General features: G+C 37.8%; 1 protein-coding gene across 2 annotated transcripts in view; it reads right to left on the bottom strand.

The window, feature by feature from the left end:
* Positions 1–26,283, bottom strand: part of btaf1 (BTAF1 RNA polymerase II, B-TFIID transcription factor-associated) — a 132,361-nt gene that overhangs the window by 34,822 nt on the left and 71,256 nt on the right. For both annotated transcript variants that reach the window (XM_060841932.1, XM_060841931.1), the window contains exons 10-24: positions 17,755–17,850; positions 16,860–17,036; positions 16,578–16,718; positions 12,902–13,026; positions 11,669–11,789; positions 11,439–11,543; positions 8,983–9,132; positions 8,179–8,321; positions 7,375–7,549; positions 6,136–6,339; positions 4,972–5,398; positions 4,343–4,533; positions 3,662–3,815; positions 3,469–3,578; positions 2,946–3,147 (exon numbers count right to left, since the gene is read on the bottom strand). In XM_060841932.1, coding sequence (XP_060697915.1) covers positions 2,946–3,147; positions 3,469–3,578; positions 3,662–3,815; positions 4,343–4,533; positions 4,972–5,398; positions 6,136–6,339; positions 7,375–7,549; positions 8,179–8,321; positions 8,983–9,132; positions 11,439–11,543; positions 11,669–11,789; positions 12,902–13,026; positions 16,578–16,718; positions 16,860–17,036; positions 17,755–17,850 — 2,521 coding nt within the window. The remainder of the gene's footprint in view (positions 1–2,945; positions 3,148–3,468; positions 3,579–3,661; positions 3,816–4,342; positions 4,534–4,971; positions 5,399–6,135; positions 6,340–7,374; positions 7,550–8,178; positions 8,322–8,982; positions 9,133–11,438; positions 11,544–11,668; positions 11,790–12,901; positions 13,027–16,577; positions 16,719–16,859; positions 17,037–17,754; positions 17,851–26,283) is intronic.

Raw genomic sequence — 26,283 nt, forward strand, 5'->3', positions numbered from 1 at the left:
GTCTCCTCATCTCAGTCACCTTTTCTAGTGTAGTCTCCTGGGCTTCTAAGACTCCTTTTGTTTTGCTGATATGGCCCATCCTGATTGCTTGTTGTCATCCTGTGACACTGCTGTTGTCTCCTCCCACTGTATGACCAGTTCTAGCTTAGAGACACATGACTTAGTCAAAGAGTTGTAAAAGACGTACAGTACGAAAACAGACTCTTTGATCCAAGTCATCCAAGCCAACCAGATATCCTAAGTAAATCTAGTCCTATTTGCCAGCATTTGGCCCATATCCCTCTAAACCCTTCCTATTGATATACCAATCCGCATGTCTTTTAAATGTTGCAACAGTACCAGCCTCCACCACTCCCTCTGGCAGCTTATTCAAGGGCACCATTCTGTGCATAAAACAATTCCCCTTAGGCCCTCTTTCTCCTAAATGTATGCCCTCTAGTTCTGGACTCCCCCACCCCAGGGAAAAGACCTTGCCTATTTAGTCTATCCATGCCCCTCGTGATTTTATAACTCCTCAGTCTCCGACACTCCAGGGAAAACAGCGCCAGCCTATTCTGCCTCTCCCTATAGCTCCAACTCTGACAACATCCTTGTAATTCTTTTCTGAACCCTTTCAAGTTTCACTTCCTGTCTTCCTAATGCCGATTCACTATCCACAAGACAAAATACATCATGTGATGGATACTTTCCACTTGCCTGGATGACTGCAGCTCCAAAATTCAGAAAAAAGCTGCTTACTTGACTGGCACCTGTCCACTACCTTGAACATTCACTTCCTTCACCATCAACATATAGTGGCATCAGTGTATTTCATCTGGAAATATCACTGCAGAAATTCAGAGGCTCCTCTAATATCACCTTCCAAACCTATGACCTCTATCATGTAGAAGGATAAAGGCAGCAAATGCTTGGGAACACTGCCACAAGCAAGTTCATCTCGACAAGAAACACACCATCCTTACAAAGAAGCATATCATCATTCCTTCACTATGACTGGGTCAACTCCTGGAACTCTCTTTCCAACTACAATAGACTTCCCTACTCCTCAAGGACAGCAGCAGTTTAAGGTAGCTTACCACCACCTCCTTTAGTGTAATTAGGGACGGACAATAAATGTTGCCTTAGCCAGTGACCCCACATCCCATGAATGAATTAAAAAGTACTTAGAACTTTAATTTTTCCAACAAGTTTATTATGTGATACTTTGTCAAACACTTGTTGACAGTCAATATGCACAGCACCACTATCCCACTCTCATCATTTTCGCATTAATCAAAAACTGCATTGAAACTTAATCGCCCAAGGTGGAATTGAAACTCTTAATTTCTGAATCATTGGTCCAGGCCATCCGCTTACTAATAAAGGTAAGGTACTTCAAACCTGGCTCTGTAAAAACAAGTGATGTTTGAAAACTGGACAAAACCAAAATACTTTTATACTCTGCCATCAGGTTTGATTGAATGACATCTGGACTATTTAGTACAACCTGCATAATGTGGTTTGCCTCTAGTCTAGCTCCTGGTTTTGCCCATTCATGTACCTATCATGCCCTGAGTGACCCTTGACCCCTAACCCAGCTTGACCCAAACTATCCAACCTGAAATCTGAGAGTATCAGAAATCTGGCACAGCCAGTGTTAAGAGTACTGAGTTGAACGTGTACTATACTTATCCTAAACTTGTACTATAGCCACAATGCTACCAGACCTAACACCACTGGTAACCTTTGCTTCTTATACCCATATTTAACACCGTTCTTAGAGCAGTTTAATTATCAGCCTATCAACTTAGTCCAAATGCTTTTTAACAGAATTAAGCATTGCGTCCTACTTTAAACAAATAACTTTCAGCATCTAGTTTTTCTCTCAACATCATTACCATGGTCTATCTTTCTACATTGTTTACTTCACGGTCCTTGTCCAAGACCTTGCCACCATCATCCAGCTGGGGCATTGTATTCAGCTGACTCTATTCCTTTTCTAATAATAGCCAGAATAGTATCTTTAATGGCTTCTCTTTCTACTTCTGCACCATTACTTTCAGCTTATGATTAATTCTCATCTACATGCAACACATGAAAAGCACAGCTATCATGTATGTTCTGATTTCACCCAGCTCTACTTCACAAGCATCTCTCTTAACTCCTCCACTGTTGCTAATTTATAAAATTTGCTTCAATTAAATACTGGGAAAACTGAACCCAGTCCCTCCACTCGCTCCCTGGCATCTGTCTGTGACTAAACCAAATTAGTGTAAAATTTGATGTCAATTTGAAGCAGCAATTACTTATCTGCATAATCCTTCATAAAAGTTAAACTTTGTACCTATCTCAGCTCTTCTCACTGTTGACTGATCCCACACATTCTGACCTCCACATAATTGAAGTTATTCAATTCTCTTCTGGTTATGTCTTGACTCACACCAAGTCATGTTCACCTATCATCCATGTTTAATGTTTAGATTTAAAAATTCTCATTCTTGTTTTTGAATCACTTTAAAACCTACATCTTCTGATCTCTGCAATCTTCTCCAATCTCACAATGCTCCCAGATCATTTGTACTCAATTAATGCTCAACTCTTAGATATCTTTGCTTGTAATTGCACAAACATTGGTGACCATGCCTTCTGTCACCTTGGCCCTAAAGTTCTGCAGTTTTCTCCCTAACCATTTTCAATTCTTAATTCTATTTCTTCCTTTAAAATATTCCTCAACATCCACCTCTTAGACTAAACTGTTGGCATCTTGCCTTAAATTTAATTTTATAATACTGGTGAAACACCTTGGGGTGCTTTATGGTGTTAAAGTCTATATAAATACAAGCTACTATGGTTATGATGATGTTTGTCATAAGAGAGACAATATGCTTTTAATCACAAACTAAATTATTAAGGAAGAACATACATATCACTAAAATATAGCATCCTTATTCAATTGCTAAGGATACAGGCCAATGCTTCAATTGCTCCTTCTTGCTTTGTATTATCATCGATTGCTCCTAGCCAAGGGAGAACCTTCTCCAGAAAAATGTTCATTGTTTCCATTGTAGCTATTTTGCTCATGACACCCACACACCTAGCAGCCATGTGCCTTACTGCAGTATATGGGTGTCGCAAACAAGTGCAAAGATGTGGAAGATGTTGCAATAGCTGAAAGGAAAAAAACAATGTAATTGCTCCATGGTATTTTAATTTTTAAATTCAAAGCATTTACTTTAAAATTAAAAGGCACTGTAGTAGAGAGAAAAACAAAATCACAGCTAAGCAGTAGGAAATCTATTTTAAAAACTAACACATGAATGCTTAATTCTTGCATGAAAAATAAGCACCTCATTTTCTACGTTTTCCAGCAAATAAGCTCAGTTAATCATTCTGAAAGTACAAGCCTAAATATCCTGAGGGTAGTTTGCTAAATTATTTATGAATACAATAGAAACAATGTTTTATCTTTCAGCATAAAGTTTAACAAACCTGAGCATGGATATCGGAACCCATTGCTGCAGCTGTAATTTCTAGCACCTGTAACGAGTTTACTAATTCCTGAGCAACAACATCTCCTTTCTCGAGGACTACCTTTCCATCTGGAAAACATAAGTCAGCCAACTATTCATACTTTAAAATAGATTTGAATGAGAATATCAAATATATGGGATTAGATACATACTAAAATTCTGCACATCAACATGACTTCGCAGTAGTCCAACCATAGAATCCCATAAATAAGGCAGTGTTGTTGCCATTTCAGCACCAAAGTGTTTTCCTATGGTTGTAAGTGCATATTCAGCTCCTCTTCTTTGAATTAAGTTTGGCTTCTGGGTCTGCAAAACAATGAAGAAATCCTCCTTCAATATGGAGTAAACAACAAAATTGCTTCATGTCAATTTTATTTTGTAAAATTAAACTAACATTTTAATGTCAGAACAAGACAAACAGAATAATTCCCTTCTCTGTCAACTGGGCGAACTGTAGTGCTCTTGCTGCTATTCTAGCTGAGATTAATTAAGTGCAGAAATGTAGAGTTGATTTTTAAAATCTATAAAATGCACTGACTCACCAAATAAATTTACTCAGGGATTAATTTTTACCACTATCAATACAAGGAAAAGCTAGAACATAGCTATCAATGTGAGCTGTTATCAATGTGAGCTACTATCAAAGCTACACAGCACATGAGATTCAAGGTAAAAATAGTCAAGAAATTTTGTTTCCGTCTATGAATGAAGACAAATCTAAGTGACAGGAAAAAAGTGCATACCAACAGCACAAATGATTACTTAATCAAGCAACAAATATACACTTGACTAGTTTAAATTGTGTTACATTTTATCTGTAATTAGATACTCACTTCATCATGTTCACACAAACTGACCCCAGCACTCCCTTGAGGAATGTCTGTAGATGAGCCCTTGAGTGCTTTAGGTGTTGGACCCCGTCTACTGGTTAAGGCAAAAGCAGCCTGCTGATGCCTGTAAAGTGTGATGATTCCCCGAGTCTTATTTACAGTGTGATGCATTCCATCTTTTTCAGAATTTGGTCCTTAGAAGAAAAAATAAGTACAGACGGATTCGTCAACACTCTTCACACGGAAATAAATTTTAAATAGATTAAACATAATCTAAATTATCATGGAAAATATTAATTTGTTTAGGGTATTTGCCCTAGTTTCTCTGAATGAGTTTCTTAAAAACTTTACATTATAAAACAAATCCAAATTTGTTACGATTTTTCATCAATGCTTCAGCGTTAATTAAAAAAATTGCATTTAGCACCATTTTAGTATGAGTGGATTTTAAAAAGAATAAAGGATCTATTTTAATTTCAATATTGACCAAAACCAAATAGCTGTAGGCTCATTTTCTCCATGTTTGACAAGGAGCATGTGAAGTTAAGTTGAATGGTAAACCAAAAAAGGTTGTGAATTTTTACACTTTAAACTGGTTTTGCTTAACAAGTTGTTTTTATGTTCTAAATTACCTTTGGAATTTTCCATACTGTTAGACATAGGCACTGGAGAAGTTGCAGAAGGAGTGACTGTGGAGTCCACACAAACGGAGTTACAAAGATTTTTCACAATCTTGGGGTTGGGACAAGGACATCTAGATGTACATTGTTGGAGCAACTTAGCAATACAAGATGCTGCATAGTTCTGCACAAGTACATTTTCTTCTTTTTTCACTCCTTCCATTAAGGGTTTTATGACAGGATTCAGTTTTTCTGGAAGTTGCTGCAAATCAACAACTGCACAAGCAGAGAACATGTGAACCCTCAGATGAAGAGTTTGCCATTCTTGATTCGTCTCTGCTATAGCCATTTGGACCTGCTGCCGCTTACTCTCCAACTGTTGGATCACATTGGGCTTTAAACCAGATGTTGTTGTCACTTCTTTGAAAATCGTTGTGACCTTTGAATTAAAAATTGGAATGTTAAAAAAGAAGTTCACATAATACAATAAACACACTAGTATTGATACAAAAAAAAATATCCCGAATACCATTTTCCAGCCTAGGATTTTTAACATTTGATTTGCTGATTCCCAATTCCAATAAAGGCCAGACAAAATGTTTTCTTCAACATTACTTTTCAACCCTTTCAATCTGCAGTTGTTTTGTCACTACTTTTCTATAATAATTTTTTGTAGGTTTGCTCGTGTGCTGACCTTGTATTGTCAGCTTTGCAATATTCATTAAGTGTTAACTGAAGAGGTAAGTAGTCTTTAGGATGACAACTTAACTTAACTATTTTAACATAAGAAAATAAAATACACTGAAAGTACTTAATAAAGAAAGCCAGTAAGTTCTTATAAAATATAGCCTGATTTTAGAGCAAGTCACAGCAAACCTATTCTAAAAGGTTTGAAACATGCATATGATTTGTACAGCATCAGTTGTTTCGAGATTAGTTTTAGATAATTTAAAATACCATCCATTCGTAACACTTGCATCAGTTGTGTTAATGAAGTCAGTAATAGTGTAACAAGTTGTGGGTCAACTGCTACACTTAACATTCTTTCAATCCAACATATAATTGTTGTGGAGTGAAAAAAGTATTTTTCTTGGTAATGAAGTTTTCAGCCAATTTTTAAATCCTCCACTTTAACATATAGCAACTGTGTCCTTCAAACTGAACAGATTCACTTACCAGTTCGTTTGCTTGATCTATAGTAAATACGCTATTATTCACGCTGTTCCCAACATCACAATTAGCTTCAGCCAGTGATGCAATAAACTGCTTGCATTCATTCTGCATGCGGGTAAAAGGAATAGCTATCTCATCATAATAAAGATGCTCTGACAAAATAGCCATCAATCGTGGCTGTACTGCACGTGATACAACAGTACAATCCTGAAATTAAAGCAAAGCTCAAATTTAGTCAGGCATAATACTAAAATTGCTCACAAAAGCCTAAAACTTTAAATGGATGCCAGTAGAAATTATACTACATTGTTTGAATGTCACAAGAAATCCCAAAAGTCCAGAATTCTTTGCAAGCTAAAATGTTCAAGATTTCTAAACACAGCATTTGTCCCAGTTGGTCTACTATGCTTTATTTGTCTACTTAAAATCATGCTTTTCCTTGCTAATGTGCATTGGTTTACCTTCAATAGATTATAATTTAGTAGTCAGGACATAAAGCAGAACTCATTTAGACAAATAAATGTAGAAATGGATTAAAATACAACATGTGTGGAGTGAAAGGTTGTAGATCAATATACAAAAGCAACGTTTCAAGATTGAACAGAAAATAAGGAGTCTGAAGACAGAAAGGCTTAATGAAAGGTTTGGTAAAATACAATGAAATTAAGATGAAAAATTCACTTAAAATATATTTTGTTCACAGCATGTAGGCCAGTACGAACTTGGAGTGTGACATCCAGATCTTGGAATTAGAATCCCTACTTGTGTGGAAACAGGTCCTTCAGCTGAACAAGTCCACCCTGACTCTTCAAACAGTATACCACGCAGACCCACTGCCGTACATTTACTGCTGTCTCATGCACCTAACCTATACATCCTTGAACACTCTAGGCAATTTAGCACGGCCAATTCACCTAACCTGCACGTATTTGGATTGTGGGAGGAAACTGGAGCACCCAGAGGAAACCCATGCAGACACTGGGGGAATGTGCAAACTCTACACAGTCACCAGAGGCTGGAATCGAATCTGGGTCCCTGGTGCTGTGAGGCAGCAGTGCTAACCATTGAGCCACTGTGGCACCACTCAATGAGTTGAGGGAAAAGGGTGTATCTCGTGTCTCCTATGTAACTTGTAACAGGAGGCATTATGGTTAAAATCCAAAACTGCTTTAAATTATCAGGCAACAAAGAGAGAGGAGAGAAACAGATCTAAAATTCTTAATAGTCATATAAATTCCATACCTTTCGCCGTGTAGCCCATTCAGAAATTACTAATGCAACAGCAATTCTCTGCAGTGCAGATTTAGAATTTAAATGAAATAATAATAATTGAGCTAGTGACTCAGCTGGTTTCACTTCTTGGCTGATGAAGTTCACACTTGGCTCACACAAGGAACAGCAGAGGGCTCCGAGCAATCTTTAGAACAAGAAGATTAAGAAAGTGTTACACGATACAGTTATGATCAAACAGGTAATCCTTAGTTCTTTTTAATGCAGAGAAGCCTTACTTCAGAAGAACTTCAGCATTTATGGTTAAAATAACCTACAATCATTTGATAGTATGAAACTGGCTTCACCAAGTTAAGGTCTCAATTCTCATGAGACCCAAATTGATGAATAATTGTAAACGTTGTCTCCCAGTTTCATTTGCTTTCCTAGCTTAACTCAAAGTTAATTACAAATCAAAAACAAAATTAATTAGATTGAAAATTCTTTGGAAATGCAATAGAAGTGTGGAAAAGATGTAAATTTTGCAACTGATATTTAATGTTTTTGTTAAAAAAAATCACTTACAAACACAGGAAAGAAATTTCACATTCCTGTGAAACTACTATCTCTGCAAATGCTTTGCAATGGCAGTGCTCCCAGTTATAAAGCTGGGAGATTTCTAAACTAAAACAAATCAGTTTGACTGCACTCAATTTTCTCACACAAATCAACATCTCTATTGAATTTATTAGAGAGATAAGGCTATTAAAAAGATTGATGTATCATATGAAACTCAAATAAAACAGTTAACAGTACTGATTTAAAGTCTTACTTTACCTAGCTGCCTTTAGGCGTGTCCTAGTTACAACATAATCTCTGGTAGCTTGATCCTCATTAATGGTGTCTGAGCCAGCAATATATTCTTGCCTCACCTCTTTGGTTTGAGCTTGACCTTGTCGATGTTTACTGCAAGATTTTTCCTATATCACACAAAAAAAAGGTGAACGCAATAAATTACTAACAAATGTTGACATTTTTAAATGTACACTGATGGAATGAAATTAGTGAAATATTAATAGGTAATTCCTAGGTTAGTAACAAGTACTAATATCTTTACATGCTGTACAAATAGATGTAGATGAACTATGTGTCTATTATTAATTTTTGAAGACTAAATCAAATTTAGAAGTTATCAAGTTACATGTATTAAGCGTCAAAATCAATATCATATAACCTTTTAATTCTAGAAGTTCTTTCAACACTACTTTTTTTATTAATTAGATTGGATTCCTACAGTATGGAAAAAGATCCTTCGGCCCAACAAGTCCACACCAACCCTCCGAAGTGTAATCCAACCACACCTTTTCCCCTATCTTCTATTTATTCCTGACTTGGCAATTTAGCATGGTCAATTCACCTAACCGGCACATCTTATGGATTGTGGGAGGAAACTGGAGCACCAGTTTCACATCGAGAATGTACAAACTCCACACAGACAGTTGCCCGAGGCTGGAATCAAAGCCAGGTGCAGTGAGGCAACAGTGCTAACCACTGAGCACCGTTTAGCTTTCTGGTGAGAATGCTCAACTTACTTTGTTCTTGGTGAAGGGTGTGGACTCTTAATTAATACAAGAAAATTACCTTTGATTTGGACTTAATCTCCAGTAGCATATTTGAATCAATTGGTAAATGAGAAGGTTGCATCATTAAACATAACCAAGCTCCCATCCAAGGGCAAGCAGCAGCAACAATGTACTGAATAGGGGCTTTATTCAATAGCTCCAACCACACCTAAATACAAGATAAAAAATACGTTGGTATATCAAAACTTCTGGCCTTGGCACCTTTCCAGATTAAAAATAAAAACGTAACAAAAATCAAGGTTTAAAAGAAAAACGATTGAGCCTAGGTTGTTACATTAGTCATGATATAAAATATGATCAAAAGAACTTGTAGCCTTAAAAAGAGAAAGTTGCAACTTAAATCTTTAGAAATGAAATACTGAACTTTGAATTCAATTCTTTGGTTCGGAACCTGGGGCTGAAATGGTTTCTAAAGAAGGGAAAAAAAACACTGACTAAAAATAGTGATAATGATTACTTAATGCCATGATATCAGCCAGCAACTCCCCAGGGAGGTGTCAAAAGAGTCTCATCTTCTATTTTTATTTGCAGCCTATGAGGATATTCACATATTGGAAGGTGGAACTTTATCTACAATTAACAAGCCTAAAAACAAATTTCTACCAACACTGAACACATAAATAAGCTTATGTTTTAAGGGGCTGCTTTGGCAGACAGAAGATGAAAGGAAGGCGAAAGAAAACACAGTTTGAGGACGCTTTCTCTCTGAAATAAAAAAAGTGCACATTGACAATATTGATTGGAAAGAAACATCAGTACGTTGAGAACTCAAGCATAACTGCTACTACTGATGGTCCTAGACACCAACTAATAAACTGTGCTCTCAAGCAAAAACCATACTTCTCAATGATACCCAAAGGCTTCTAAATTGTATAATCCTTTCCCTTACTTAACACTGAACACTGTCCCCTTTTCACTTTGAATCTACAAATGTACATGTGTCTAAAGTTTGTGCGAAGATTTGTAGCTCGGGTGCTTGTTGTAGTGGTTCTGTTCGCCGAACTGGAAGTTTTTGTTGCAAACATTTCGTCCCCTGGCTAGGAGACATCATCAGTGCTGTGGAGCCTCCTGCGAAGCGCTTCTTTGATGTTTCTTCCGGCATTTATAGTGGTACCACTATAAATGCCGGAAGAAACATCAAAGAAGCGCTTCGCAGGAGGCTCCACAGCACTGATGATGTCTCCTAGCCAGGGGACGAAACGTTTGCAACAAAAACTTCCAGTTCGGCGAACAGAACCAGTACATGTGTCTGTGTATGTGGGGCCCATGTGGAATTGTATCCTTATCATTTTTCTTGGGGTTGGCATGTAACAAAATTGTTCCTTCACTCAAGAAAACCATGTAATTGGCTCTTTATTGTTTCTGGTGAAAATTATTGATTGTATTTTAACTGGGGAAAGGTGCAGCTTTGTGTTTAAGAAGAACTTAAATCTTTGTTGCAACAAACTGAGGAGAAGGGAGCAGATTCATTCCTCCTTACCTGGTCATAAACCAAAGATAAATATGAAGAGTTTGGAGGATCAATATTGTGATCTAATTCTATTAATTTTAACATAAATAAGATCAGATTTTAAAATTGGATATCAATACTAGTCTCCCTAACTTACTATCAAAACGTTAAATCACCCTAAGTTATTGAAGTGCCATGCATTCTTTCAATCCTACGGTCCCAGGACTGTTACATTTGCAAAAATTATAACAACATTATTTTTAGGACTGTCAAGCAACAGTCTTGAGATAGTCACATGCTTGGTCCTGATACCATTAAAAAGCACTAGTTTTTACAACATCTACGTAATTCAATGAAGCAGTTATAGGTTTCTGTTAAAATAGTTGTTGAAGGAATGGGCACGAGTCTAAGCACTTGTAGACTAATCTTTAGACAAACACTAACCCAGGAAAGTATTCAGTTACACAACAGGATGACTTTGTTCCCTACTTACTAGATAACCTTGTAGATATTTTCTAATTAACATGCTCAGCATTATTATTTCACACCTCTGGAGCAGGTGGGAAGTGAACACAGGTCTCCTGGTTTAGAGGTAGGGATGCTATGATTGTGTCCACAAGAGCCCTCAGACTAACTTTGCAATCACTCAGTGTAAGTTTTGATAAAAGATGAAAAATGTGAGCAGATTCACACTTCAAATTGATCACATCAAAAAATTTATACCTTGTGTGATCATCACATGATTCAAATGCCACTAAAGGAGAGATATTAGAGTAGAGTAATCAGTGACCAAACAGGTCTTCAAAAATTGCTCAATAAATTATATCTAAACAATTTATCACATATAAAAAATAAAGGTAGACCAGTTCCCACAATTAAAATCAATTTTGATTGTTTTAGCCTGAAGTCAGAAGTATTTTTTTATCAACAAAATACTAAAAACATTAAAAATGTTTAGCAAATTCTTATGTTAACAATGATTACTGAATTGAAGAACAAGGTACCTTTTGAATAAGTTCCAAAATTTCTTGATTGCTTTCCAAAATACACGATTGGTATATATGTCTCAATACATCTTGTAGAATTGGTGTCAACCACATTACACAGCTCTAAAACATGAAAACAATTATTTCCAAATCCTTTGCGTACTAACTAGTCTTTTGCTATAATTTTTAAATTGATACAGAAAATGGCATCAGTTGCGTACTTTACACCTCAGTATAAAAATACATACTTGATCTCGTGTAGATAGAAGAGTGAATAAAGTTTCCAAAGCTGCTTTCCGAACAGAAGAAATAGTGTGACGTAAAAATGGCCAAACTCGAGGAACCAAAACTGTAAGTGATTGCTGGGTACTGGTAATTTAAAACAAATTGCAGTTTTAAGAGAAAAAAAACTTAATGTTTCATGCAACATGACATTTAGTAATATTTAAAAGTATGTGCAAAATTATTTGTCATATTTAAGAATTTGATAAAGTTCATGATTGAATTTGTGCTTATAGGAGACACAGACATCCCAATGTGTGCAATGGTAGGATTCAGGTTTGTATTTAGTAAGCTCCCATTATTGACCATCAGGAGGTTTTAGATTAGATTAGATTATTTAGATTAGATTACTTACAGTGTGGAAACAGGCCCTTCGGCCCAACAAGTCCACACCGACCCGCCGAAGTGTATACCACCCAGAGCCATACTCCTACAGTTACCCCTTCACCTAACACTACGGGCAATTTAGCACAGCCAATTCACCTAACCTACACATTTTTGGATTGTGGGAGGAAACTGGAGCATCCGGAGGAAATCCACGCAGACAAGGGGAGAATGTGCAAACTCCACACAGAGAGTCGCCTGAGGTGGGAATTGAACCTGGGTCTCTGGCGTTGTGACAGCAGTGCTAACCACTGTGCCACCGTGCCGCCCACTTATTCAATGAAGAACAAGAAAATTGATTTCAATTGTGTTTGGATACTTCAATCACACCTATTAAATGCTGCCTGCTGCGATTAAGACAGCCATAGTTTCTATTCATTCTCTCTCCACAACTAAAGACACCCAGCCCCACTATTAGAATTTGATTTTTTTTTCAATTCTTCACTCCTTAGGATTTATTTTTGCTAGAAGTTGTTAGAACATGAAATGCACTAATAAAAGCAGTGTTGGAAGTGGAATTTATTAATGATCAAACAGGAAGTGAATAAATTATTTGGTAAAGAAAGAAAAGAATTAAGATGGTCTAGCAAAAAGACAACAGATTGGGACAGTGTATCTTTGAGAGTTAGAACAGGTATTGTGGATTGACTTGTTTCATTTGTAAAATTATATGATCTGTGCAAGAACATAGAAAAAAAGAATTAGATGGTAAACATGAAGGAAAGAATAAATCTCAAGTGAATTTCAGATAATACATCTAATATAAAAATTATTTTCACAAGATTGCTCAGTAGCATTAAAATATAAGTAGTTACCTGTACTGTTGAATTTGACTATATGTCAATAGTGATGACAACAGGGTCATGATGCTGTTAGTAGAAGCTGTAAGATCATCCAATTCCAAAAGTGCATCCCATAAAGTATTGACAATAAAAGGCACCTAGCAATATGAAAATGCAAAAAGTGAACAATAGCAAAGTGTTCCACTTAGTTAATGAGACTAAACTGAGGAATGCAAAAATTAAAAGTTTACATTAGGAATTTTCAACACAACTGGATAATGTAATCACAATTAGAGGGACCATATGCAACCTTTCCTGTTAAAATTCACAATATATCTGGATTGGACTGAGAAGACAAGAGTGTACTGGCTAGGATGGCAATCTATGGTAGAACTTGTAGCTTTAAAAAGAGAAGGTTGTAATAATTTAAATCTTTTGATTCTTATGAAATAAGTATTGACTGAGTGGAATTTTGCAATAGAAAAGACAATACTTGGCTAAATGCAAATACTCAGATACAGAGAAATATCAAAGATTGAACAACATAACTACTGGTACCTGAGCTAGCAATAACTATAAATTTGAAACTTCTTCTTTCATCACTAAATTCTCAAGTGAGAAAAAGACTTGAGACCATGTTGATGATCTTCAATCTATCGCAACATGTTTTGTAAATACATCCAGAAGTATATTTATTACAGGAAAAATGTGAGTAATGTGCTGTCCGTTAAATAAAAAAAAAACACTTTAAAAGTCAAATCTGATGTTTCGCTATTTCAATGCTGAGAAACTCAGTGGAAAAAAAATCTGTGATACTAATTGACTGATACAATGCTTTAAAATCATTCAAGAGAGATGGAAGAAGAGAAAAATGACAACAAGTTAAACTTGAATGCCTCTAAATGGAGTCATAGAGATGTACAGCACGGAAACAGACTCTTCGGTCTAACACGCCCATACCGACCAAATATCCCAACCCAATCTAGTCCCACCTGCCAGCACCAGGCCCATATACCTCTAAACCCTTCCTATTCATATACCCATCCAAATGCCTCTTAAATGTTGCAATTGTACTAGCCTCCACCATTTTCTCTGGCAGCTCATTCCATACATGTACCACCCTCTGAAAACTTTGCCCCTTAGGTCTCTTTTATATCTTTCCCCTCTCAGCCTAATCATATGCCCTCTAGTTCTAGACACCCCACCCCAGGGAAAAGACTTTGTCTATTTATCCTATCCATGCCCCTCATCATTTTGTAAACTTTTACAAGGTCACCCCTTAGCTTCCGACGCTCCAGGGAAAACAGCCCCAGCCTGTTCAGCCTCTCCCTATCGCTCAAATCCTCCAACCCTGGCAACATCCTTGTAAATCTTTTCTGAATCCTTTCAAGTTTCACAACATCTTTCCGATAGGCAGGAGACCAGAATTGCACGCAATATTCCAACAATGGCCTAGCCAATGTCCTGTACAGCCTGCAACATGATCCCCCAACTCTTGTACTCAATATTCTGACCAATAAAGGAAAGCATACCACACGTTTTCTTCACTATCCTATCTACCTGCGACTCCACTTTCAAGGAACTATGAACCTGTACTTTGTTCAGCAGTACTCCCTAGGACCTTACCATTAAGTGTATAAGTCTTGCTAAGATTTGCTTTCCCAAAATACAGAAAGTGAAAATTGCCCAACTCTGAAAACTGAGAACTTAAGAAGGAGAAACAAAGTAAAAGGAAATAGTAAACAGAATATGAAGTCACAAAAATCAATTTGGATAACTTTAATGCATGAAATTTCTTGGAAAATGAAATTTAATCAGTGCCAACAAATAATCTGTAGCATAACTCAACAGTATGTGTTTCAGTTAAAAAAAATTATGACTGCTTATACAGCGTAGGAGAAAATGAGGACTGCAGATGATGGAACGTCAGAGTCAAAGAGCATGGCACTGACAAAAGCACAGCAGGCCAAGCAACATCCAAAGAGCAGGACAGTTGACGTTTCAGGTGTAAGTCCTTCATCCTGAAACGCTGACTCGCCTGCAGCTCAGATGCTGCGTCACCTGTTGTGCTTTTGTCAGCACCATGCTTTTCAATTTATACAGTGTAGCTTTATTTAACATGTCCAGGATCCAGGATTATGGGGTCCAGGATCCAGGATTATGGGGTCAATCCCTATTTAAGACAGCCTGTGGAGAAATGATTTCTGATTTTGGACTACTGGATGTTCATTGCCAAAAATATGGAATGCTTCTCAACTAGATCATCACATTTTGTGGTGCTTCTTCAAGGTTTTATAATTCAGGCTAATAACCAGTCCACATAAAAACATCTGTTTCATGGAAGCAATTCTGAGCACCACCATTCTGATGGAATTAAAACTAAAGCAGCAGAATGAATGGGTTGCATCATGTACCACTATACTGGGGGGAAAAAAAAGTGATCCCAAACAGGATATGAAATAAGGTTCCAGGTTAACAAGATTATTCTGAGAGCTTTACAGGATACTGAGAGGGTCAACTTTCACATCTGATCACATGACTGGTTTACGGAACTACTTGTCGCCTTCATTTCATGCCAATCTCTATCCATCTTAAGAGATATTTCTCTGTATGCCTGCTGCCCTTAGCTTTCAACTCCTGTTTCACAACACTAATTAACACCTGTACATGTTGTATTCATCAATAAAAAAAAGGTGGTAACCAGGATTGAACCAGCTGTTTAAAGGTCTTGTTTGCTTATAAAAGTGAACTGATAAAACTCTCAAACTTGAATGCAGAAAGTACACAGTTTAATACAGTTTCTAATATTTAGGGTTCTTATAATTCAAAAATAAAAAAAAACAATATCGTTTAGAAAACACCACTAGAATAGATTTTATCCACTGATTTCAACCTCTCGTAGTCTTGTAAACTAGGGATAAATGCAAGATACGGCTCAATTCTCACCTTATTGTCAACATTCAATTCTTATTTTATATGCTACTTTATTTGAACACGATTTAAAGTTAAATAGAAAACACAAATTTGGAGAACAGAGAAGTAGAATTGGCTATAGGAATAGCAGTGCAACTGGAAAATACAAAACTGAGGTATTACATCACCACCATTGAAGAAGGATTGAGCTAAATCATGAGGAATTTACAGAAATCTTGCCCACTATCTAGAGGTGACAATTTAAAGTAGGAATGTTAGAGGTGTGCAAAAGCAGAACAGCTATAAGCAAGATTCTGCAAACAAGAGAGATGTGAACTACTGCATCAACCAATATGTCCAAAAGAATGTGTACTTCCACCAGAGTAGGACTGGTTTGCTATATTCACAGCAATTTCAACCAGCCTTATTACCTATCAATATACAGCAAGGGGATTGAATTAACTGCACTGCAACTTTACAAGTAACATGTAGCCAATGAAGTGGGAAGTACTGAGACAATAGATCAGAGCAGGAATTCCTCAGGTTCAGTCCCTGCTCTGAATTGAGTTAATTAATTGCAGACACAAAAAAACAGTTTTCTAATTCCTCAAAATCAAGGAGAATAATGCCTTGATAAAGTGCTCAAGGTCTGTTTGCATCTGTGGAACTGCAGGCCCACACATGAAGTTGCAAATCTAAAACAAAGCCTAATGTAAGTCACTCAGCTTCAAGTTCTTTTCTCAGACTTGTTTCTACCTTAAGAATATGCTATGCTTACAGAAGATTTTGTACTAACCTCAGATGCTTGAAGTTGTACAAGATTTTCCACTACTGGTACAAGCGCAGCTGCTGCTACTGCACGGACGTCATCATCCAAGTCTTGCAAACCATCAACTATAGTAGGAAGGACTTTTGGTAACAATGTCTCAATCAAGTCCTATAGTAAAGTACAAATACTTACTACTGTCATTTCATATGAATCAAAATATGTAGAAATCCAAAAAATAAATACTATGTTTAAGATTTATTTCTAAATTACTGCAAATTTTGTAGAAACCAGTAAATTGCTACAACTTACCTGCCGAACTGCCAAAGCGTATTTTATTCCTAGAAGTCCACCATGTCTTACTTCCCACTGTTCCTGTGCCAGCAATCTTAGTAAAACAGCTACAGTTCCATGCACCCCCCTCTCATTCATGTACTTCAACACAACTCCAAGTGTTTGAGCACAAGTTTCGCGTACAGGTGCCACAACCTTTAAGACAAAATATTCATATGTTTCTATATATTCCTCACATCCAACCACCCATTTAAGTCCATTGAGATACTGAGATAGTTGATCCCAAAAGGAGATTTCATTGGACATTAAAGCTATTGCTCAAACAGATAATCTGTGTGATTATGTGCTTGATCAGACAGGGAATTGCACCCTCCCTGAACAATACTTTTTTCTTCTTCAAAAGTTAGGGAGTTTGTAATAAATCTGTAAAGCTAAATTACAATGCACAACTGATCTGAGCTGCAATCTCGTAGTCTGGCATCCATTGTAGCTGTAGGACCACCTATCTTGCTCAGCACATACAAATCTTATTAAAAGCACCACTAGTAGTTTTAATACTCAAAGTTAGCATTCTTTAATTAGAAAGGAAAGTGTGCTTCTAAATTTAAAATATTCCAGTAATCAAGAATAAATTGAAATAAACTCTTATACAGAGTATATAACTTGGGACACAAAGCTTTCTGTATTGCGTTAACAATATTTTATAAGTACTGTGAACTATATTTAGGATGTAGTAGCTATTTACACTGCACGAAGGCTTTTATGAAGAATAACTATTAAACAACTTCTTTTGAAAATAATAGATTTAACATGTTCATGCCTTTTAGAATTTCATATGTTACTGTCATGTATACCACTGCTTTAACACTAAAACTGTTCCCTCCAACCTAAAGTTTAACAGCAGAACACTTACTTCATCAGAAACAAAATCTCCAAATCTGTCCAGTGCAAACACACAAAGTAGACGAATAGCCAAATCCTCTAGCCATTCCTGGTGTTGTTGTTCAATCTGAAAAATAGAAAGTTAAGACCTAGTGTAGATTTCACAAAATAAGCAACAACATGGGTGATCAAAAGTTCTGCCTGACCTTCATATTAATACAAACAAGGGTTTTGGCATTGGAAACATTAATTTGCACAAGTTCCATGTTATTGTTATAATAAGGTTTTGGTGCAAGAGATGAAAAAGGCATGAATGGATTTTGTCAGCAGTTGGAACAAAAGAACAGTTGCAAAGATTGTATTAAGGTTTAATACAAAACATAAAGGTTTCAAAAACAAATTTTATTGAAAAGTGAATGAAATTATTTGGTTTGAGGGGAAATGATACCTCCAATATTTCAATGTTCTGGCGAGTCCACTAAGTTCTGAAGCTTAGACTTAATGCTCACTAATCAGAGTTCTTACATGATTTGATTACCCAGTAATCTGTGCTCTCAAATCTTTGCCATATCTATTTTAAATTATTCCTTCAGGGACTCCCCTGATTAACACGAAATTATAGCTTTAAAGATTTTCATACTTTATGTACCCAATTGTCTTGTGGGATTTATTTGATTAAGTCAAAGAAACAGGGGGGTTGATATTCCCCTCAGTTATTGGTTCTGCTATCTGAAGTAGAAGGGAGAGCCACAGGACTTTGTCACTCAGGGGAAAGTGAAACTGCATTAATCATAGCTCGAGAGAAAACCAACATCGTATCAAATTTAGTCTGAGATTAGTGGAAAACATACTTGTCTGCAGAAAGGGCATAAACATACATATTTGAGTGACAGAAATCATTGAAATGTGCACAGGTTCAAACACTGCACCCTCACTATTGATAAACTAGTACTCTCATACAACCGTTTTTTTTTCAAAATTCATAGGCAAGACAACATTTGACCTCTTTTTTAAAGAAAGAACTGTTAGGATAAGCATCAGGTAACTGAGGCATTGCTTAACACAAAAGCTATAACATAGTTACGGACCATGACTTCAAGACACAATTCTGGGAATTTCCCACATCATTTCCATCCGTCAGCATCTCATACTTAGATGGTCACAGCACAGAGACAAAGATAATGCAGTGTGAAATCACATTTAAAAATTGCTGGGATGATCAATCTTCCTGGGAATTAAATAAAACTGTTACCATAAGATTATAAAATATATTGAATAAATTACATTCTCACTCAAAAATAGCTTTACTATCTCTCAGCATGCCTTTTTTCATAACATGTTTGCAGAGCCCCCTCTTGGCAGAGAACAGACAAAGCAACTGAAATCTTCCTGGCAGCACTTCTGCAGTTTTCTAATCACAGGACACTTTATAAAATGGCTACCTATTTTAAATGATTTTAAATGGTTAAAACAATGCATCCCTCAAAAAAAACAATTCTTTCATTCCACCTAGAGTCTAAGGTTCAGACAATAATAAATACAATGGCAACCAAGGTCTAACCACGTCTTCTTAAAAAACTCAAAACCTCTCCACTTCTTTTGTATTCATTTTACAGTCCTATCTTTTACATTATTGCCTTTAAATTATCAGCGCACTTGCATTTCTGCATTATATTTCTCTGGCTAAAACTGCATTTGTGCTCATCAACTATTTTACAACCATCAAACTTTATCATTTCTCTTGTGCGTATAGCTTAGCAATTTGTATAAAATGTTTCAAAGTTTGTGTCTACTAAGTATTGGATTAGGTCATGGTTGTGGAAAGAACTGATTTTTTAACCTTTCAAAGAAAGTAATCAATATTCATGTGAAATAAAAACACACTAAAGTGATATGAACATACAAATCACACACTTTTCATTACAATTTATAATTAGATATTAGCTGATCTCATGCAGAGTTAAGACCAAGTAGAGTCTTTAGATGAATTGAGGTTAGAGTGATTAGATTTTCTAGAGTGTGGAAACATGCCCTTTGACCCAACAAGTCCATACCAACCCGCTGAAGAGTAATCCACCCAGACCCATTTCCCTCTGACTAATGCACCTAGCACAATGGGCAATTTAGCATGGCCAATTCACCTGACCTGCACATCTCTGGACTGTGGGAAGAAACCCACACAGACATGGGGAGCATGTGCAAACTCCACACAGACAGTTGCCCGAGGCTGGAATCAAACCTGAGACCCTGGTGCTGTGCGGCAGCAATGCTAATCACTGAGCCACCATGCCACCCTAGAGGTCATGGAATAACTGGAGAAATGCATGTAGATAACAGTCTCAAGTTTAAGTTATATACTTGGCCATAATTTTTGTATTTCCCAGTTAAATTCTTATGTCTATAATCAAAATGGAAACGGACTGCATAAATCTGACCTGGTGTAGTGGGCACAAAAATGACTCCTGCATCAGAAATTCTGGAGAAAGACCCTCTAATAGGCAAATGGGAGATTCTGCAGCAGGAGCGCTGATGAATGGGAAAGTGTAAGTAAAGGTGTCAGTGAATAACCATACACTGAAACAAAGCCTCAGAACAATATAGAACAAAATTAAACGCAGAGCTTCACGATATCATGGCGTTATGGTGACAAAAGGGGTAAAAACAATGACTGCAGATGCTGGAAACCAGATTCTGGATTAGTGGTGCTGGAAGAGCACAGCAGTTCAGGCAGCATCCAAGGAGCAGCGAAATTGACGTTTCGGGCAAAAACCCTTCATCAGGAATACAGGCAGAGATTCTGAAGCGTGGAGAGATAAGCTAGAGGAGGGTGGGGGTGGGGAGAAAGCAGCATAGAGTACAATAGGTGAGTGGGGGAGGGATGAAGTTGATAGGTCAGGGAAGAGAGGGTGGAGTGGATAGGTGGAAAAGGAGATAGGCAGATAGGACAAGCCGGACAAATCATGGGGACAGTGCTGAGCTGGAAGTTTGGAACTAGGGTGAGGTGGGGCAAGGGGAAATAAGGAAACTGTTGAAGTCCACATTGATGCTCTGTGGTTGAAGTGTTCCGAGGCGGAAGATGAGGCATTCTTCCTCCAGGCGTCTGGTGGTGAGGGAGCGGCAGTGAAGGAGGCCCAGGACCTCCATGTCCTCGGCAGAGTGGGAGGGGGGAGTTGAAATGTTGGGCTACGGGGCGGTGTGGTTGATTGGTGCAGGTGTCCCCTAGATGTTCCCTAAAGCGCTCTGCTAGGAGGCGCCCAGTCTCCCCAATATAGAGGAGACCGCATCGGGAGCAACGGATACAATAAATGATATTAGTGGATGTGCAGGTAAAACTTTGATGGATGTGGAAGGCTCCTTTAGGGCCTTGGATAGAGGTGAGGGAGGAGGTGTGGGCGCAGGTTTTACAGTTCCTGCGGTGGCAGGGGAAAGTGCCAGGATGGGACGGTGGGTTGTAGGGGGGCGTGGACCTGATCTGATAGTCATGGAGGGAACGGTCTTTGCGGAAGGCGGAAAGGGGTGGGGAGAGAAATATATCCCTGGTGGTGGGGTCTTTTTGGAAGTGGTGGAAATGTCGGCGGATGATTTGGTTTATGCAAATGTTGGTAGGGTGGAAGATGAGTACCAGGGGCGTTCTGTCCTTGTTATGGTTGGAGGGGTGGGGTCTGTGGGCGGAGGTGCGAGATGTGGGCGAGATGCATTGGAGGGCATCTTTAACCAAGTGGGAAGGGAAATTGCGGTCTCTAAAGGAGGAGGCCATCTGGTGTGTTCTATGGTGGAACTGGTTCTCCTGGAAGCAGATACGGTGGAGGCAGAGGAATTGGGAATACGGGATGGCATTTTTGCAAGAGATAGGGTGGGAAGAGGTGTAATCCAGGTAGCTGTGGGAGTCGGTGGGTTTGTAAAAAATGTCAGTGTCAAGTCGGTCGTCATTAATGGAGATGGAGAGGTCCAGGAAGGGGAGGGAGGTGTCAGAGATGGTCCAGGTAAATTTAAGGTCAGAGTGGAATGTGTTGGTGAAGTTGGCGAATTGCTCAACCTCCTCGCTGGAGCACGAGGTGGCGCCAAATCAGTCATCAATGTCACGGAGGAAGAGGTGGGGAGTGGTGCCAGATCAACTGTTCTACGTAGCCAACAAAGAGACAGGCATAGCTGGGGCCCGTACGTGTGCCCATGGCTACCCCTTTGGTCTGGAGGAAGTGGGAGGACCAGTTTGGCCAAACGAATGAGAGTGTCGGTCGAAGGGTACTGTTGGGGACGTCTGGAGAGGAAAAAAACGGAGGGCTTGGAGGCCCTCTTCATGGCGGATGGAGGTTTAGAGGGATTGGATATCCATGGTGAAGATGAGACGCTGGAGGCCGGGGAAACGGAAGTCTTGGAGGAGGTAGAGGGCGTGGGGTGGTGTCTCGAACGTATGTGGGGAGTTCCTGGCCTATGAGGTAGGTAGAGATGAGTTCAGTGGGGCAGGAGCATGCTGAGACAATGGGTCGGCCAGGATGGTCAGGCTTGTGGATCTTGGGAAGGAGGTAGAACCGGGCAGTGCGGGGTTCCCGGACTATGAGGTCGGAAGCAGTGGGTGGGAGATCTCCTGAGGTGATGAGGTTCTGTATGGTCTGGGAGATGGCATTACGGTGACTGCCTACTAATTTGGGGATAAAGTTAAGAAGAGACAAAAGATGCTGATAAATGAGATAGTTTGGAGTATATTCTGAGATATTTGAGAAGGGTCAACCAAACAAGGACTTTTGTCAAAATGTCCTTGCAAATGGGACTCATTAAACTAAACTAAGGCTAGTTGCTCAGGGATGTGAAGAGTGACTGGATGATTTACATGAAGTATTCTGTTCTCCCACAGATGGAAAAGTAAACTTGAAAATAGTTTAAGCACTTATGGCCTTAATCAGTTGACCTATAAACCACAATAATGCAATACACCGCTTTTCAAAAAGAGAAAAGTTTTTCTGAAATCCCAAAGCAGCATATGCAGGAAGAAACCTATGAAAAATAATTAAAGGATTCTACATTTTGAATGATGCTTCAAGGTGTGGTTCCAGTGAGATTTATTTGGCTGAAAATTGAACCCAAGAAGCTTTAATTGATATGCAAGCATAAAAAGAAAGAACAGGACGATTTCACCTTTGAGCTCGCTCTGCCAGTGACAATAAAATCATGACTGACCTGTTGCACTTCAAATTCCGCACTGCCATCTACCTCCAATAACATTGGACTGCCTTACCAAACAAGGATCTATTGACTGACACCTTAAGACGATTTAATGGCTTTATTTTCGCTGTGCTTCTGAAGCAGAGAGTTGCACAATCCTTGGAGGGAAAAAAAGTTCTTCCTAATTCTACCTGAAAAACATCATCCCTTATTTTAAAAAGCCATCCCTGAGATCTGTACTCACCACGAGGAAATATTCTTTGCATGTCAACCTTGTCTGGCCTCTATATATTTCAGTCAAATCACCTTCAATTTTACAAATGTCAGTCGAAACAAGCCCAGACTGTCCAATCTATCCTAATTGGACAGCGGACACATTCTAGATATTAATCTAGTAAACCTCAACTGAGCTACCATTTACATCGTAAGTGGCATTGCTGCCTCACAGCACCGGGGATTCTGATTCAATTTCAGTCCTGGGCAACTGCCTGTGTGGAGTTTGTACATTCTCTGAGTGTCTGCATCGGCTTCCGCCAGGTGATCTGATTTCCTCCCACAGTCCGAAGAGGAGGCAGGGTGGATTAACCATGGGAAATGCAGGGTTATAGAGATAGGGTAGGGGGATGAGTCTGAGTGGGATGCTCTTCAGAGGGATGATATGGACTAGATGGGCTGAATAATTCCATGATCATTTTTTAAATAAAGGAGGCCAAAACTGCATATAGTATTCGAGATGTGGTCTCATCAATGCCCTATTTAACTAAAGCATAACATCCTTTTTCATTCAATTCCTTTGTATGGGACGATGTCCCATCAGCCTCCTGAATTAGGTGTTCTGTCTATATGCGTGTCAAGACACATGCACCAGAATGCTTACATTTCTCTGCACCACCGTATTCCACCACAATATTCCATTTAAGTAACACTCTGCTTTTTCATTCTTCCTGCCAAAGTGAACAACTTTATATTTTCCCACATTATACCCCATCTGCCAGATTTCTCTCCATTTGCTCAACTGACCTTCATTAATTAGCAACTTTCTAAAGTCTTCTTCACAAAGAAACATACAAAATAGGAGCAGGAATAGCCATTCAACCTTTGAACTTGCTCCATCATTCAATATGGTCATGGCTGATATCTAACTTGGTACCTAGTTCCTCCCCATTCCCTTTGACTTATTTAGCCCCAAGTACAATATCAAATTCCTCCTTGAAAGCATTCCATGATTAGGCCTCAACTGCTTTTTGCAGTAGACAATTTCATATGATCACCACTCTCGAAGTGAAGAAATTTCTCATGTCAGTTCTAAATGGCCTACCTAATATCCTTAGACTGTGACCCAGAGTTCTGGATGCCCCAGTTTTTTGTGAACATCCTTCCTGCATTTTTCCTGTCTAGTCCTGTTAGAATTTCCTTGTATTCTATGAGATCCCACCTTGTTCTTTTAATAATGTTCATAGTCCTAACTGATTCAGTCTTTCTTCATGTGTCAGCACTACTATTCCAGGAATCAGTCTGATAATCTCTTTACTAATAACATCTTCCCTATGAGAGACGTTAACTTAACTGACTTACAGCTTCCTGTATTCTTCCGAAATCCTCTTCAAGAAGAAAGGTACGCTTGCAACTTTCCAGTCTAATGGTATCTTTCCTGGATTGGAAATTTTTACAGAATGCATCTACTGGGGGCTCATTAGCAACCTGTTTTTAAGACCCTGGGTCTGATTGGACCTCTTCCTGGAGACTTACCAACTTGCTGATCCATCAATTTGCATCTATTTCTTCTCTGGTGATTTATACTTTCACAAAGTTCCCTTCTCCCTTCTATCTCCTGATTTACATCACTATTGGCTTTTTTAGTTTTTTTTAATAATGAAGACAGAGACAAAAGATTTCATTTCATCCAACATTTCCTTCTTATCATTCCTCATTCTCACTCCCTAGAGGACTACGCTCATTTACTTATTCTTTTCATTTTTAAATATCTAGATGTACTCTTGCTATCCATTTTTATATTCCTAGTTTCCTCTCATACTCGAAATTCTTCCTCTTGATTAGTACTTTAGTCATTCACTATCATTCTTTATATTCTGACCAATCATCTGGCCTGCCACTCATATTTCCGGTTATATACTTTCTCTTTCATTTTGATGCTTTTTCTAACCTTAAGCATAGATGGTATCTTTAGAATCTTTTAAAATTAGGAATATATTTAAATTCTGTGTATTCCAAAATATCCCCTTAAATATCTGCTACTACATCTCTATTGATGTATCCACTAATCTAGTATTTTAGTTTATTTCAGCTGGTTCAACTTTCATGCCCTTATTTAATTTTAAAATGCTGGTCTTAGCCATAATCTTCTCCCTGGTCAAACTGTAGGTAAAATATAATCATATTGTGCTTGCTTCTATCTTTATTCTGAGGTAATTAATTAATCCTGTCACATTACACAATACCAAGTCTATATAGACATCATAATGGAAAGTTTTCAAGCATCTTCAAACTGCATGTTAATTTCAACTCGGTTGGAACCAGAATTTCAGAAATTAGAATTAGAGCAAAACGCATGCAAGCAAACCCAGTAATTGCAACCACTGCTAGTTGTACGGCTTTGTCATTAAGATGTTAATTTTGACTGATTGGAATGAAAATAAATACAAGTTTTGATATGTTGGAGTTAAGTATGATGGGACATCCAAAAGTGAAGAATAGTTTAAAGGCACATATAATAATTTTAAAAAGAGTAAATATGCAAAAATGAGTTCCTGACCTTAAAACTAGTTATTTCTAATAACACTTCATATAGTCAGCCTGATACATACACTAGTTCAACTGGTTTCATAATATTTCTTAGGAGGGATTCTTAGCTTCCCGAAGTAGTATTTTTTACATGGCTATTGCATCCATGTAGATAAATTATTCATTTTAGGATCACATACTCTCTACCAAAAAAGACAGAAAATGCTGAACTTGTTGACTTGAAATAAATGTTGAGAAAAGATATGCTTAAAAAAATTACATGGATGGCTGAAAATGAAATATGTAATTATTTTACAAAAAGGAAATGCAAGTACAAATAAATTATTAGAGATTCTAGAGGCATGGCATCCCAGAATGCAATGCTTTGTGCAGAATATGGCATTTTAAAAAATTTGATGTGCTTCAAAATTTTGATTTAAATAAAATTTAGAGATTGTATGTACAAAGAAAAGGAATGTTAATAAATTGTTATTGGGATGGAGTGCTTGCTTGTAATCTGTAACTAGAGATTTATTGTTTACAAAAAAGCTGTGCAAAATTGGCTCCAGTTGCATCTTTGGTCAACTGACTTTCATGACATTAAACAATGATTGAACAGAAATTTCCACCGATTAACTATTAAAAAGATTAAGCCATT

The sequence above is a fragment of the Hemiscyllium ocellatum genome, chromosome 22 (genome assembly GCF_020745735.1).
Source record: "Hemiscyllium ocellatum isolate sHemOce1 chromosome 22, sHemOce1.pat.X.cur, whole genome shotgun sequence".
Classification (NCBI taxonomy): Eukaryota; Metazoa; Chordata; class Chondrichthyes; order Orectolobiformes; family Hemiscylliidae; genus Hemiscyllium; species Hemiscyllium ocellatum.